Source organism: Oncorhynchus mykiss, chromosome 10, assembly GCF_013265735.2.
Source record: "Oncorhynchus mykiss isolate Arlee chromosome 10, USDA_OmykA_1.1, whole genome shotgun sequence".
In the NCBI taxonomy this organism is placed as follows: domain Eukaryota; kingdom Metazoa; phylum Chordata; class Actinopteri; order Salmoniformes; family Salmonidae; genus Oncorhynchus; species Oncorhynchus mykiss.
The window spans coordinates 67,041,322-67,054,034 of NC_048574.1; the positions used below are offsets into that span (position 1 = coordinate 67,041,322).

The 12,713-nt window shown below is 42.2% G+C and overlaps 1 protein-coding gene across 5 annotated transcripts in view; it reads left to right on the forward strand.

Annotated features, from left to right (window-relative positions):
• LOC110533189 (lipopolysaccharide-responsive and beige-like anchor protein) overlaps positions 1-12,713 on the forward strand; it is a 388,104-nt gene that overhangs the window by 182,865 nt on the left and 192,526 nt on the right. For 3 of the 5 annotated variants that reach the window (XM_036933632.1, XM_036933634.1, XM_036933633.1), the window contains exons 38-40: positions 4,655-4,779; positions 5,189-5,206; positions 12,052-12,195. In XM_036933632.1, the coding sequence (XP_036789527.1) occupies positions 4,655-4,779; positions 5,189-5,206; positions 12,052-12,195 (287 nt within the window). The remainder of the gene's footprint in view (positions 1-4,654; positions 4,780-5,188; positions 5,207-12,051; positions 12,196-12,713) is intronic. The other 2 variants (XM_036933635.1, XM_036933636.1) reach the window with 1 other exon arrangement.

Below are 12,713 nucleotides of genomic sequence, written 5' to 3' on the forward strand. Positions count from 1 at the left end.
CCACAATCTGTTAATGCTATGGTGTTTTACTTTATTGCACATAGTGATATTTTTTGTGATTGCACCCATTTATTCATTAGTGAAAGCAACACAGACACACACACAAAAGGAGAGAGGCTGAGATCGTCTTCTAATGTTGGTAAACTTACATTTACTGCCACACAGGAAAAAAACTATTATATTTTATTACCTCACATAAATGTCTTATTGGCCCTTTCTCATCGGTCGTCAATGTGGTCTACATTAAACAGCATTTAGAGGGATCCAGCACTCTAAGTGCTCCTTAACACACACAAACATAGTTACACGCGTACATACACGTGTGTGTGTGTGTGTGTGTTTTAAAGTTTCTGTCTAAGACAACAGACGCTCCCCAGTAGTCTCTAATGAGCGAGGCCTTTATGAGTAAACTAATTACTAATTACACAAGTGGTTTGTGTAAAAGGCTGCAGCCTTTAGTCATTTTAATTGTTGTCATCTTGAAGAATGGGTGCTGCTGTTATTCTGCCAGCGCAGCCCGCCACACGATGGACGAGCTCTGAATGATTTATCATCTTTGTAGAAACTCTCTCAGCGTACACATGCACGGCGCGTGTCACATGGTTTTTCCCACCGTGGTACAGCGGCGTTCTCCGTGGGGGATTGATTGGCGACGGAGATGGCAAGGTACTGGGGTGGACGGCGGGCGGACGCCCATCCAAGACCCTTCATTAGGAACCTGGTTGTGGTGCCGTTCACGACACGGCCAGCGGTGGAGATCGTTCCATAACACTGCGACTAATTACTCCCCACTACCGAACACGTCCTCCCACTGATGGATGTGGAGGAAACCTCCTTGTAAGAGGATTGTGTGTGTGTGTGTGTGTGTGTGTGTGTGTGTGTGTGTGTGTGTGTGTGTGTGTGTGTGTGAGACACTGGCTTGATAATCATTTTCCTAGATGAATGCTGTGGGAGGCAGGATGATGAAGTGGTAATTAGGGAAGGGAGTCTATCACACAGCAACAAGGCCTGGGCCCTTTGTGACAGGAGGGAAATCAGGTCCTGCACATTCTGTTTGCTGGATGGAGAGACACACACTCCAATGTCTCCTAACACATACACACACGCACACATACACGCACAGGCATAACACACGCGCGCACACACAGGCATAACACAGACATAACACAACACACACCGACATAAAACACACACAGGCATAACACACAGATATAATACACACACTTGTGGTCTCAAATGTATTCATGAAGTAGGTAGTCTAGCGGGTAAGAGCGTTGGGCCTGTAACCGAAAGGGGGCTGGTTCAAATCCCCGAGCCGTCTCGGTGGAAAAATCTGTTGACGTGCCATTGAGCAAGGCACTTAACCCTATTTGCTCCTGTAAGTTGCTCTGGATAAGAACATCTCCTAAATGACTCAAATGTAAATGCTTTCCCTCTTTTCTGCTCGTGTGTATCCTCACACCCACGTTCACACTAAGCCCTCAACAAACAGGAGCGTTATTATATTGTGGGACCTTCTTAGTTTCTGCCCTGTGTTTCTGTTTCATTTCCTCTGAACACCAGAGAGACACGTCCTCTCCACCTACTACTCCATCCCTCCTCCTTCCCTTCTTCTCTTCCACCGTTTCCTCATCACGTCTTCAAGCTCCTTAGTAGCGAAATACATTTTTAATGAGAGATCCTTGACATCTTCTCTTTGCTTATGTGCTTTAGAATGTTTACCGGTAAAATATTTAATAGTTGTGCTGTCTGCTATTCCCCCTTGCGCCTCTTATAAACTGCCTCGGCTTTACACAAACACGGGAGCTGAAGACAGTTTCTTCCTCTATTTCTCTCCAGAAAAGACCAGAGGCTGAGAGAGAGAGAAAGAGGGGGCGATAGAGAGGAAAGGGAACGACAGAAAGATATGAAGATGCAGAGAGAGTGTGAGAGAGAGAAGGACAGAAAGAGAAGGATTTCTTTTTCATTAATTCAGATAAATCAAGTAATTAATGGCTTTCATAGAACGTCTTAAAGCACCTGGCTCTAAATTGTATTTATTTTCTTGTGTAAAGCCCCTCCCCTTTTAGAGGCCCTGTGTAGTCATTGGTGTTGGCCTGAAGCTTTGTGGGGAGCCCCGGGCTCCTGACTGGAGCAGCTACAGCAGCTGTCAAGACCAGATCAAACAAACTAGCTCCAATATACACACACACGCGTGTACATGCATGCAAGACACGCGCGCACACACACACACGGACGTACAGACACACAAGTACACTCACACATGTGTAATAGTGATGGGGGGGGAATCAATAGTTACAAATCGGGATATTATTTTTGACGATGTATGTGGTATTGCTTTGACAATATCGCAATATTATTTGTGTGCTAGTTGGCTGTACCTGCTCCAAAACTCCAGGATTCTTCCCTCATAGCTTGTTCTCCATCTTGTTTTTAAAATAGGGAGCCAAGATGTTTTCAGCACTTTTATTTCCATGACAAAACGTGTGTTCTCATGGCTCTCTCTCTTGTCTCTCTGCAGCAGACATATGGTGAGCAATATGTTTGGAACATCAAATCGCGATATAGAATTGTAATACATATCGGATTGGCACCTAAGTATCGTGATAATGTCGTATGGTGAGGTCCCTGGAAATTCCCAGCCCTAATGCATAACCATGTGCACACAGAAACACACACACATAGGGTTCTGGTTTTCCCTCGTTCCTCCGCTGACACTGATACACACATGCCACTCCACCTCACCAAGGTCTGATGTCAACACTCATTTGGTGTTCAAGCTATAAATGTGTTTGACTATATGTTCCAGTGTTGTGCTATTGTTTCCTCTTTTCCCTACAGCGTTTCCTCTTCCCCTCACCGTTCTCATGTGGATTACGTTTTCTTGCTGTTTAGACTTTTTTTTTTCAACTCTGCAACCCCCTTCATTTTGATATTGTACGTTGTTGGTTTAAAATACTGTATATGCAGACAGCCAGTGAAATATCAGGACATAAAAGAGCTGTCTGTCTAGAGGCTGCTACCTGGTGCCATCGTCCTGATTTATATAGCCAGGTGGAATGGGCCAGGTGGAATAGACCCTGTTACACCAGAACACTTCTCCCGTAGCACCACGGACGTACTGACTTACAGCGCATTCAGAAACTATTCAGACCCCGAGACTTTTTCCACACGTTACGGCCTTATTCTAAAATTGATTAAATAGTTTTTCTCCCCCTCATCAGTCTACACACAATACCCATAATGACAAAGCAAAAACAGGTTTTTAGACATTTTTGCAAATGTATTACGATAAGAAAAAAAATCTTATTTACATAAGTATTCAGACCCATGAGACTCAAAATTGTTGCGCACGAATACTTCTTCACCCTTCTGACGCAGCACCTTCTGACGCAGCACCTTGGGTTTCCAGATTTCTATCTCACCATGCTTCTATAAATCACTACACTGAGAGCTGTTTAGAGGCTGAAGCCATACACCAACCCTAATGCAACCTTAACAATAACCCAAATACACACCTGCACATGTCTTAGACCACTTGTTTTTCTCAGTGCTTTAATAGTAAATTGAATGTATGAACCCAGCTCATAGGTGAAGAAGGGAAGTGTCTGGCCTCCGTTCCACTCTACTGAGTTAGAGGGATTATGTTGTGTTCTTCCGTTGTGTTTTCATTTCTAAATGCCGAACACATTCCCTCATAATACGCGCAATATGGAACACATTTGGCGTAATTTAGTTTGACAAATTACCAGCTATTTCTTCTCGAGCAGTAAATTAGTTATTTAGATTAGGCAAGCTTTTTTCAATAGGGGTGGGTGGAGAAAATACACCTCACTAATGTTGGAAAGAAATGTATTTCCTCCATATGCTGTGTGTGATAAAGAAAAGTAATTAATATTTAAAAATATATTTTAAATGAAATCCCTTTTGAGTTTTAATATTTTATTGCCTATATGTACACAACACAATGCTGTGTAGTGGTTGTGACTCTTCATTAAAAGTTAACACTTTCCAAGTCCCTGAGATTGGTTATGTGTCCAAAATGGCACCCTGTTCCATATTTAGTGCACTACTTTTGACCAGGACCCATAGGGAATAGGGTGCTGTTTGGGACACGATTTTAGTCTGAATGATTTACTACTGACCAGGCCTGGGTAAAGGAGGAGGTGCAAATTGGGAAGAAAAATGACGGCCTGTGGACATTGATTAATATTGGTAATGCCATCCCCCTCTCCCGCTTCCCTGTTTTTGTAATGGCGTTTTGGGACCGGCCCGGGCACCCGCCTGCTACCCGGGTAGAGAGGCTAGAGCCGAGGTGCCCTGCTGGGTCCCAAATGAGCCTGGAATGGGAGCACATCGGAGTGTGGGGGAAACTGATCACTCTGTCAGCTGCTCATTCCACCATAATGTATTTAGTGCTCGTTTCACGAGAGAGAGAATATTGTTATTTTCAAGGTCAGGGTTTTAGGTAGTCTATCTACTGTGTTCTATTTGTTGTGGTGTTGGGGGAAAAAAGAAGATACCCAGCATAGCAAAACAAGGCTGTCTTTATGCTGCTGCTGGCCTCGCTACTCTGCACTGTGATTGGGGCTATAGGCTACCACCACGCTGTTCTGTAATTGCTAACACATGTGCTACCTCTGTTCCCCTGCAGCCGTCCTCGGGAGTTCTGGCGCCTCGACTACTGGGAGGATGACTTGAGGCGGCGCCGACGCTTCGTCAGGAACCCCTTCGGATCCACTCACTCAAAGGCCACGCTCAAAGCTGCAGCCGAACACGGTCAGTCAGCCCTCCTCGCTCAATACCCAGCGTCCTTTGCTCAAACCCTCTGTGAGTGTCTGTGCCCGCCTGTGGCAGCAGGTCCACGGCAATAATAATAAGCACTACAGTTGCCATAAGTGTTTTATTGTACCACAAGAAACAGTAAAAAAAATAAACAGCACACCCTCATTTGAATTAAATAGTTCACACAGTTAACTGCCTAACCTGTATCCCCATTAGTGTTAGCTATGTTAGTACGCAGTGTTCCAATAGGCCCTCACACACTCACATCCTGTCCCTTCCTGGATCCCAAAACTTTTACTTAGAATTTCTCCCCTTTGAGTTATTTAATGTCTGAGTTGGCATGAACCTTCAGTGGGAGCAATGTGAAATGTTTGTTTCCTTTTTCTTTCCTTTTGCATGACAGTGGTGCCTGGCATTAATGGTAAGTAATATGTCAAGCCTCCCTGACTCCACCAAGCCCTTTGGTTGGTCTTCTCCCCCATTTTCCCATGATGCATTATCATTTGACTTGTTGATAGATAGCAGCAGTTGGGATCTTCCGTTCTTTCCATCTTCATTTTTCTCTTGAATATTTAATTTTTACACCAAGTTTAGCAGCAATTAAAATAACATGGGCTCACTAATTTAAAGGGGGGAATGTTGATTTCGGCTAGGTAGGAAAGTATTGTAGCTGTACAATGATATGAATATAAATCATTTGAATCCCAGTCGGTATCCCACCTCAACTACCTTTGTTCCATGTTACTTTTCCTGCTTTAAATTCCCAATCATGGCATCATGTACAAAATGTCCACCATCTCAGGGGATGACTTGATTTGATGAAAAAAAGAACCCTGAAGCTATAGTGCCAGAATCACATGCGTTCAGTTTGATCAGCTCAGAGATGTCATTATGTTCATAAAGAGAGCCAGGTGAGGAGGACCAACGGTGTTGATGCCCATTTAACAAACCTGCCTCTTTATGATGTCAAATCTTAATTGGCTAAAGGTCAGCAAACAAAGATACATTAACTTTCCCGGGAATAATTAGGTGTTTCTTTGAAGGTGGATATTATATGAGGGCTAATTAGTTTAGGTGTAATTAATCATTTTGGAAATATCAGGACTATTAATTACACAGTACGTCTTGTTTGTGTGTGTTGCAGAGAGAAACCCAAACTAGCTTGGTTGCTCTTGACCAATATCTCAACAGTACCATGTGGTAAAAGCAAGTCAAGGATCGTGTTCTGTTTAAAAGGAAACGGTGACATCAATATTACCTAGAAGACAGAAGTATCGATAAAACCAACAGTATTGATGTCCTTTTACCTCCAGGACTGGAATTGGGTTTGAATTGATCCTTTCATTTCCCTGGACTTGCTTTAAAAACAACAGGTGCAGAATCTGTTTTTAAGGCGTTTATGTAAAGTGTTAAACTCCGATTTCTGTTGAACTTCCTATGAGGACAACTAAACCAAAGTGAACCAACAGTTGAATAGTCACCGTCTCATTCTTAGCGATAACTAGGTTGGAGGAAACGTAGAATCCATTAACCACATTGGCCGTAGGACACATGTTCTCTAGCGTTCGAGTAGGAGGGACGTTTTCCCTGGAGTAGGCCCTAATCCCTAGTTTCTGCTAAAACGTTATCCTGCATATCTTGGATATTAACTAGGGAGCAACGTACACTACTATTTTCACACCACTAAGCCAGGCTGTGCTGGGCTGGCCTGGTTGCTGCAACCATGCTGGAATATACAACGTGAAAAGGGAATGTCCGACCCAGCACAGTACGGTTTTGGTCGGCACAGTGTGAAGAAAGGTTTTAGTCATCTACCACATTCATTGACCAAGTAGGAGCAGGAGTCCCCAGAGTAGAGCCTAATCCCTAGTTTCTGCTAAAACACTAAAGACCGTATTCCCAGTCACACCAGGGTTAGTGATCAGGGCCGTGCCTGTCTAGGCCTGTTGGTTTTTACCGGCTTAACCTATTGCACTCCATAATAACGGCCTGTTTCTGGCCCGAAAATGTCTCCAATATGTCACAGGGATGGAGGTAGTCTCCCCCCCCCCCCCCCCCCCCCCCCAAAAAAAAAAAGGTGACATCAGTCCTCTTGACAAACGGCCCCCGTGACAGAAGTCAATAAGAATGTGATCTAAAAGCAATAAGCGTCTGGCAATCTCAGCATCCTCGTGGGCCCGGCGGGGACCGGGGACGGGCGTAATGTCTGTGGTGTGGAAATGCAGCTGGAGGGTGGAGGGGCCTGAGGACCACTGGTCCTTCTCTCTGTTACTCTGATACTCTCTTTCTCTCTCTGTTACTTTCTGATTCTCACTCTCTCTCTCACTCTCTTTCTCTCTCGCTCTCTTTCTCTCTCGCTCTTTCTCTCTCTCTCTAGGTTTTTCTCTTTCTCTCTTTTCTCTTTGTGTGTCTCCCTAATTCTCTTTTTACTTTTCTCTCATTCTCTTTCCCTTCATCCCTTTGTTAGATTGTTTCAAATCATCAGAGTTTATTTGGTCATGAACACAGGATACAGCAGGTGTAAACAGTGGTGCTTGCTGACATGCTCTCCCTCAACAATGAATGTTGAGTAGGAGCTCGACACAAGGCCACGTCTGTTGGCGCCATCTTACAATTTTAGTGCAATGAAGAACTGATTACGAAGGCATATGATCGTTGAAGCGTCAGTTGGTGACTTGTAATTGTTCTCCCCTCTCCATCACTCTTACTCACTGCTCTAGTAGGGGGCATCATCAGTAAGTCAATATAAAACATGCTCTGGATATATTCAACACCAACACATATTCTGACATATAGGGTGTGTTTTGCTTTCAAAGTCACTACTGTAGTAAAAATAGCTACCAGCCAGTCTTGGTAATACCTCTACAGAGTATTGTCCTGTTATTTGCGTATGCACATGCACACACACACACACACACACACACACACACACACACACACACACGCTACCCTGCTGCATTTGGGGGAAAGAACATATCATTAAAATATCTCTTTGACTTGAGGCCTGACTGCGGCGTCCATTTTCTGATGTAACCTTTCTTGTTTTCATCGACCCGACATTTGTAACGGATGTTGAGCGCAAGGCGAGAGTGCAGTCGTGAGTTGTCAAACAGGGAACAGAGGTCATATCTGGCTGTAATTATTCTGATCCCATGAAACAGGGAAAATAGAGAGAAAACCCTCCTCTTTCCCCAAACAAAACATTTAGTGCATGATCACGTCTGCATTTAACATTTATTTCCAGCTACAAGAGTGATGGCAACGCTTTTCAAGTCATGAAAACACGCTCAAGAATAGAAATTAGACATATTTAACCGGTAAGAGAATTTAAAAAAAACATTTGGGGAATTTAAAAAGTATTGTTTTCCTGTCAACTTATTTAGCAAAAAAAGTGCATTGTTTGTTTTACAAAGTATAAGTAAACCCTTTCCTAAATGTGATCTTTTTTATGTAAGATATGTAGGAGGAAAACATTCCTGTATTTAGGCCATGGACAATCCTTAGATTCTATACAACTGTGATCATTCATAACCAGCCAAGAACCTTGAGGACCATTTCCACTCTGAGCGCCCCAGCCGGCCTGCAGACGTGTGGCGGTCAGGCTGGTTGGGTCGGTGAGGGGGCTAGTTATGTATTTATGGCTGGAAAGAGACATCCTTTCTGGGGATTGATTTGGTCCTGCCCTGGGTGAAGGGAGGGCTATGGAGGGAGGCTGGAGGAGAGGTGGCTGGCAGAGTAAATACTTGAAGACTAATGTCTCTGTTCAGCAGATCAATACTCGCCTCATGACTCCAGCTCCTGGCCATGGTCTCGTTAAAAACACATTTGTTAATTCTGACAATTTAATTGCTCTTGACCAAGCATGCCTTGAGCTTTAGTAATGTAAGCATATGAATTAGCATTTTGAACCTCTGGCAATAGGGAAATGATCTGGGCCTCAACGTAGCATGTCTTTAGTATAGCGTGAACGTAGCAATTGAATTTTTAACCTCTGGATAGAGAAACAATGGGGCCTGAATGTGTAATGTAGGCAGATTTTATTCACGTTTGTGCCCCCTGTTCCATCTCAATGAATGGTTTAGGTGACATGACCTGATGGGTATTTTGTTGATGTGGCATTCCGGCTTCTTTCAGAAACGTTTGTGTTGTCGCTTGTTATATGTTGTAAAATGTGTATGTGTTTTATTCAGAATTATTTGTCAAGGATTTATAATACATCCACAAAACGCCAGACAGCATTAAGGTCTGAGGGGGTGTGGTATATGACCAATATACCACGGCTAACCGCTGTTCTTAAGCAGAACGCAACGCGGACTGCCTGGATACAGCCCTTAGACGTAGTATATTGACCTTATACCACAACCCTCGGAGGTGCATGTAGAATGTGTTAGTCTTTGAATATTTTGCTAAGACATCGCCTAATATCCATTGCGTTTTTTTTTAATGAAATGTTTCGACTTTGTACTGCCTTTTAGTTTTTACTGTGCTTTGGTTGTTTCACTTTTAAGTTGAAATGGCGTTAAATTGATTTTAATTGTTTGATACACACTCTCACATTTGATCATAAACCCACACATGCATTCAGAACACTTCTCTGTACATATATCAAAAATATACATCATATCAATTATGTTTTCAAGAATACTATATTTTATCTTATGTCGTTATGTAATATTGGGATACATGTATCAGAAGTATAATCTAATAATTGAGTTTTTATTTTCTTAACTTCTCCTGGCTGTTTATTTTGACTTACAAAGTAGTTTCGAAAGCAGCACAATGTTTGTAGAATTGTATTTGCACACAATAGACAATCTAACATGACCAATTCTGATAATACTATTCACGACTAACAAGTAAATCATTCACAGCCTATCAGTAACATTTATTGGCGAACTAGTAAGTTGATATAGTAGCAGTAGTTGTCACAGTAGTGTTTTCTTCTTCTTTAGTTGTAAACACAACCCAAGACCCTTCCACATCCATATGCTAGTGTGTTGAGTATTGTGGTCTTCCCAGGGTGAGACTTAGTGAGCATGTTTATGACAGAATGTACAGAAGTTCAAATACACATGTCTGCCTTTTTCATCTCACTGCTGTCAGTGAGAGAAAGTCGTCCCGGCCCATCGGTCTGTCCAGTCAGTTCACTTGGACGGTGTGAATATACTATACTATTGTAGCATGTGGTATGTATTAGAGATCTGGTAGTCATTTCAGTGCCGCTAACTAAAGAATCCTCCGGGGAGACTTAATTACAGGAAGACCAGTCTAAATATCATTGAGCTGCATATTTTCCATGACATGAGATTTCTCAGCTCTCTTAGACTCGCTCTCTCTCAGCTCCCGGTCTCTCACTCTGCTCTCTCTCTCAGCTCTCTCTCTCGCTTTCTCTCAGCTCTCTTTCTCTCTCAACTCTCTCTCTCGCTTTCTCTCAGCTCTCTTTCTCTCTCGCTCTCTCTCAGCTCCCTGTCTCTCAGCTCTCTGCTCTCTTTCTCTCAGCTCTCTTTCGCTCTCTGTCTCTCTGCTCACTCTGCTCTCTCACTCTGCTCTCAGCTCTCTCTCTCTGCTCACTCAGCTCTCTCTCTGCTCACTCAGCTCTCTCTCTTGCTCTCTCAGCTCTCTTGTTCTCTCAGCTCTCTTTCTCTCTCAGCTCTCTTTCTCTCTCAGCTTTCTCTCTTTCTCTCCCAGGTCTCTCTCTTTTGTTCGTTCTCACTCTGCTCTCTCTCAGCAGTTTTGGAGTCCATATATTATAGTTTGTGATGTTGAGAAAAATGCTAATTATCTTAGGGTCTAACCCCGTCAGGTGATGCTGCTCAGAGAGATTGGAGGGGCCACTGGGTCACTGTCCAGTGGTTGTGTAGTGGAGTGCAAAGAAACCATGTTGAGTGTAACACACACACTCTCTTTCTTTCTCTCTCTCTCTCTCACACACACACACACACCAAGGGCCTGCATGATGAGGGTTCTGTAAATGTTTGCAGATTACTGTTTCTCTTAAATTATTTTGGACCTCAAGTCATGTTAAGTAGAAATAAAAAGGAAAGGCAGTAAGCTTTGGAGGCTCTTTTGCTTTGTTGTAATATCTTTGGCTCGTTTCTGGATATTGGGTTTGACCAGAATCATTTTTTTGTTTTGATGACTTGTAAGGGCACAGCACAGGCAAATGGTGGTTTTTAACAATGCATTTTATATTTTCTTATCAGTACATTTTATACTTTACATACAATGTTGTAAATCTGCATTAGAAATACACTGAAATACACGTTATTGCCTGGGTATCAATTAAATAAAACAATTGGATTTTAACTATTAGATTAGTGCCATTCAGGTTAAACAGTAAACACAAGTCGATACAATGTCGCGCTTTGACATTGTAACCTCACTCCCGTTGCCATATGGGTATTGCTAGCCTACGTTGGCACAACGCCATCGGAAAATAGCTTTATGAGATAAGATGAGAGTCCGATTTGTTAACGTAACCTTTCATGTTCACAATAACCCCGAAGGCTCCCAAGAGTCATTGCTAGTGTTCCAGCTGGGTTTATGGCTCTATGATAACTTGACAAATGTTACAATAATATATGAAAATTGCATGAAGTTCCACTTAAAATTGTTGCCAGTTTTCTATCATGGTTTTATAAACTAGTTTTGATGTTTACATCAGCTTGCAGCATCTTTATGTTGATGTTATTTTTCGCATGGAGTTTTTTCATTGTACTAATAATCATATTAGCATTAGATCCGTGTTGCATCTGAATGTGCACTTGAGTTATAAACTATTAATTTATGTCATAATTATAGCATTATTCCATTTTTATCAGACTTATTCATGCTATTTTGTCAAATCTTAAAATACTTTTGACCAATTTAATTTCGAATCCATTCTGGAATCCAATGCAAGACGTCAAGACTTAGCCTAAATAATTAAAGACATTTCTGGCAAAATAGACAACTCAACTCAATGAATATTTATATTGACATTTGACTATTCACTTTACTTTCATAGTACGAATTATTGATCAATTAAATATGCTACAATATGAATAGATTATATAGCCTTGCATTTTCAGTAATCTTTTTAATTTAACATCTGTCATACCTGTGATATAGTAAACTATCATTAAATATAGCCCAGAATAGCAGCGTATTTTTTGTCTATATATTTCAAACGTTTCTTGTTAGGATACTAACCTCTGTACAGAAAAGTCACTTGGTAAAAACACAATTACGTTTGGATGGCGGTTTAAAATGCTTTTCTTCTTTCAGCTCCGGAGGAAGATATCCTCAAAGGCAAACAGTCAATCAGAAGTCACGCGATGGGAAATCAGAACTCTGAGAGTGAGATATTGTTGGATGGCGACGATGACACTCTATCATCCTTGGAGGAGAAGGAATTGGAGAACCTAACAGGTAACGCATGCAGCTCCATCCGTTTTCATGTCCCAGCGCGCATCATCTAGAGGGGGCTGGGTACGCACGTTAGTTGAATTCTCCCCCTCCCGCCTTTACAGCGTCTCCATTGCTAACGCACGCGGGTGCTGCTACGGGTACTTTGAGGCGCGCATGCAGGATAACGGGGCTCCCGAACGGTTAAGAAGGGGGGATAACCTCCCCAGCGCCTCCCATTACCCCTGGAGTCTCATGATGTTTTGTGATGCTCTGGCTTTGTGGGAGTAGAGGATAATAACACACACAAACATGTCCTATTGGCGCTTGTTTACAAGTTCACATCTTTCAAAGCAAAGCTCATTTTTGTTTGTAATGAAATTATAGTACAAAAGTACCAACACGCTTGTGTAATATGATTCATAGTTAGCTTTTGACACAGTAATTATTACATTATTTTTTTAAATAATCGAGAGGTTGAGAATAGGCCTATATTTGTAGAAGTGAACTGTGCATTTTGTCTTAATGTTTTTGGCCTCGAG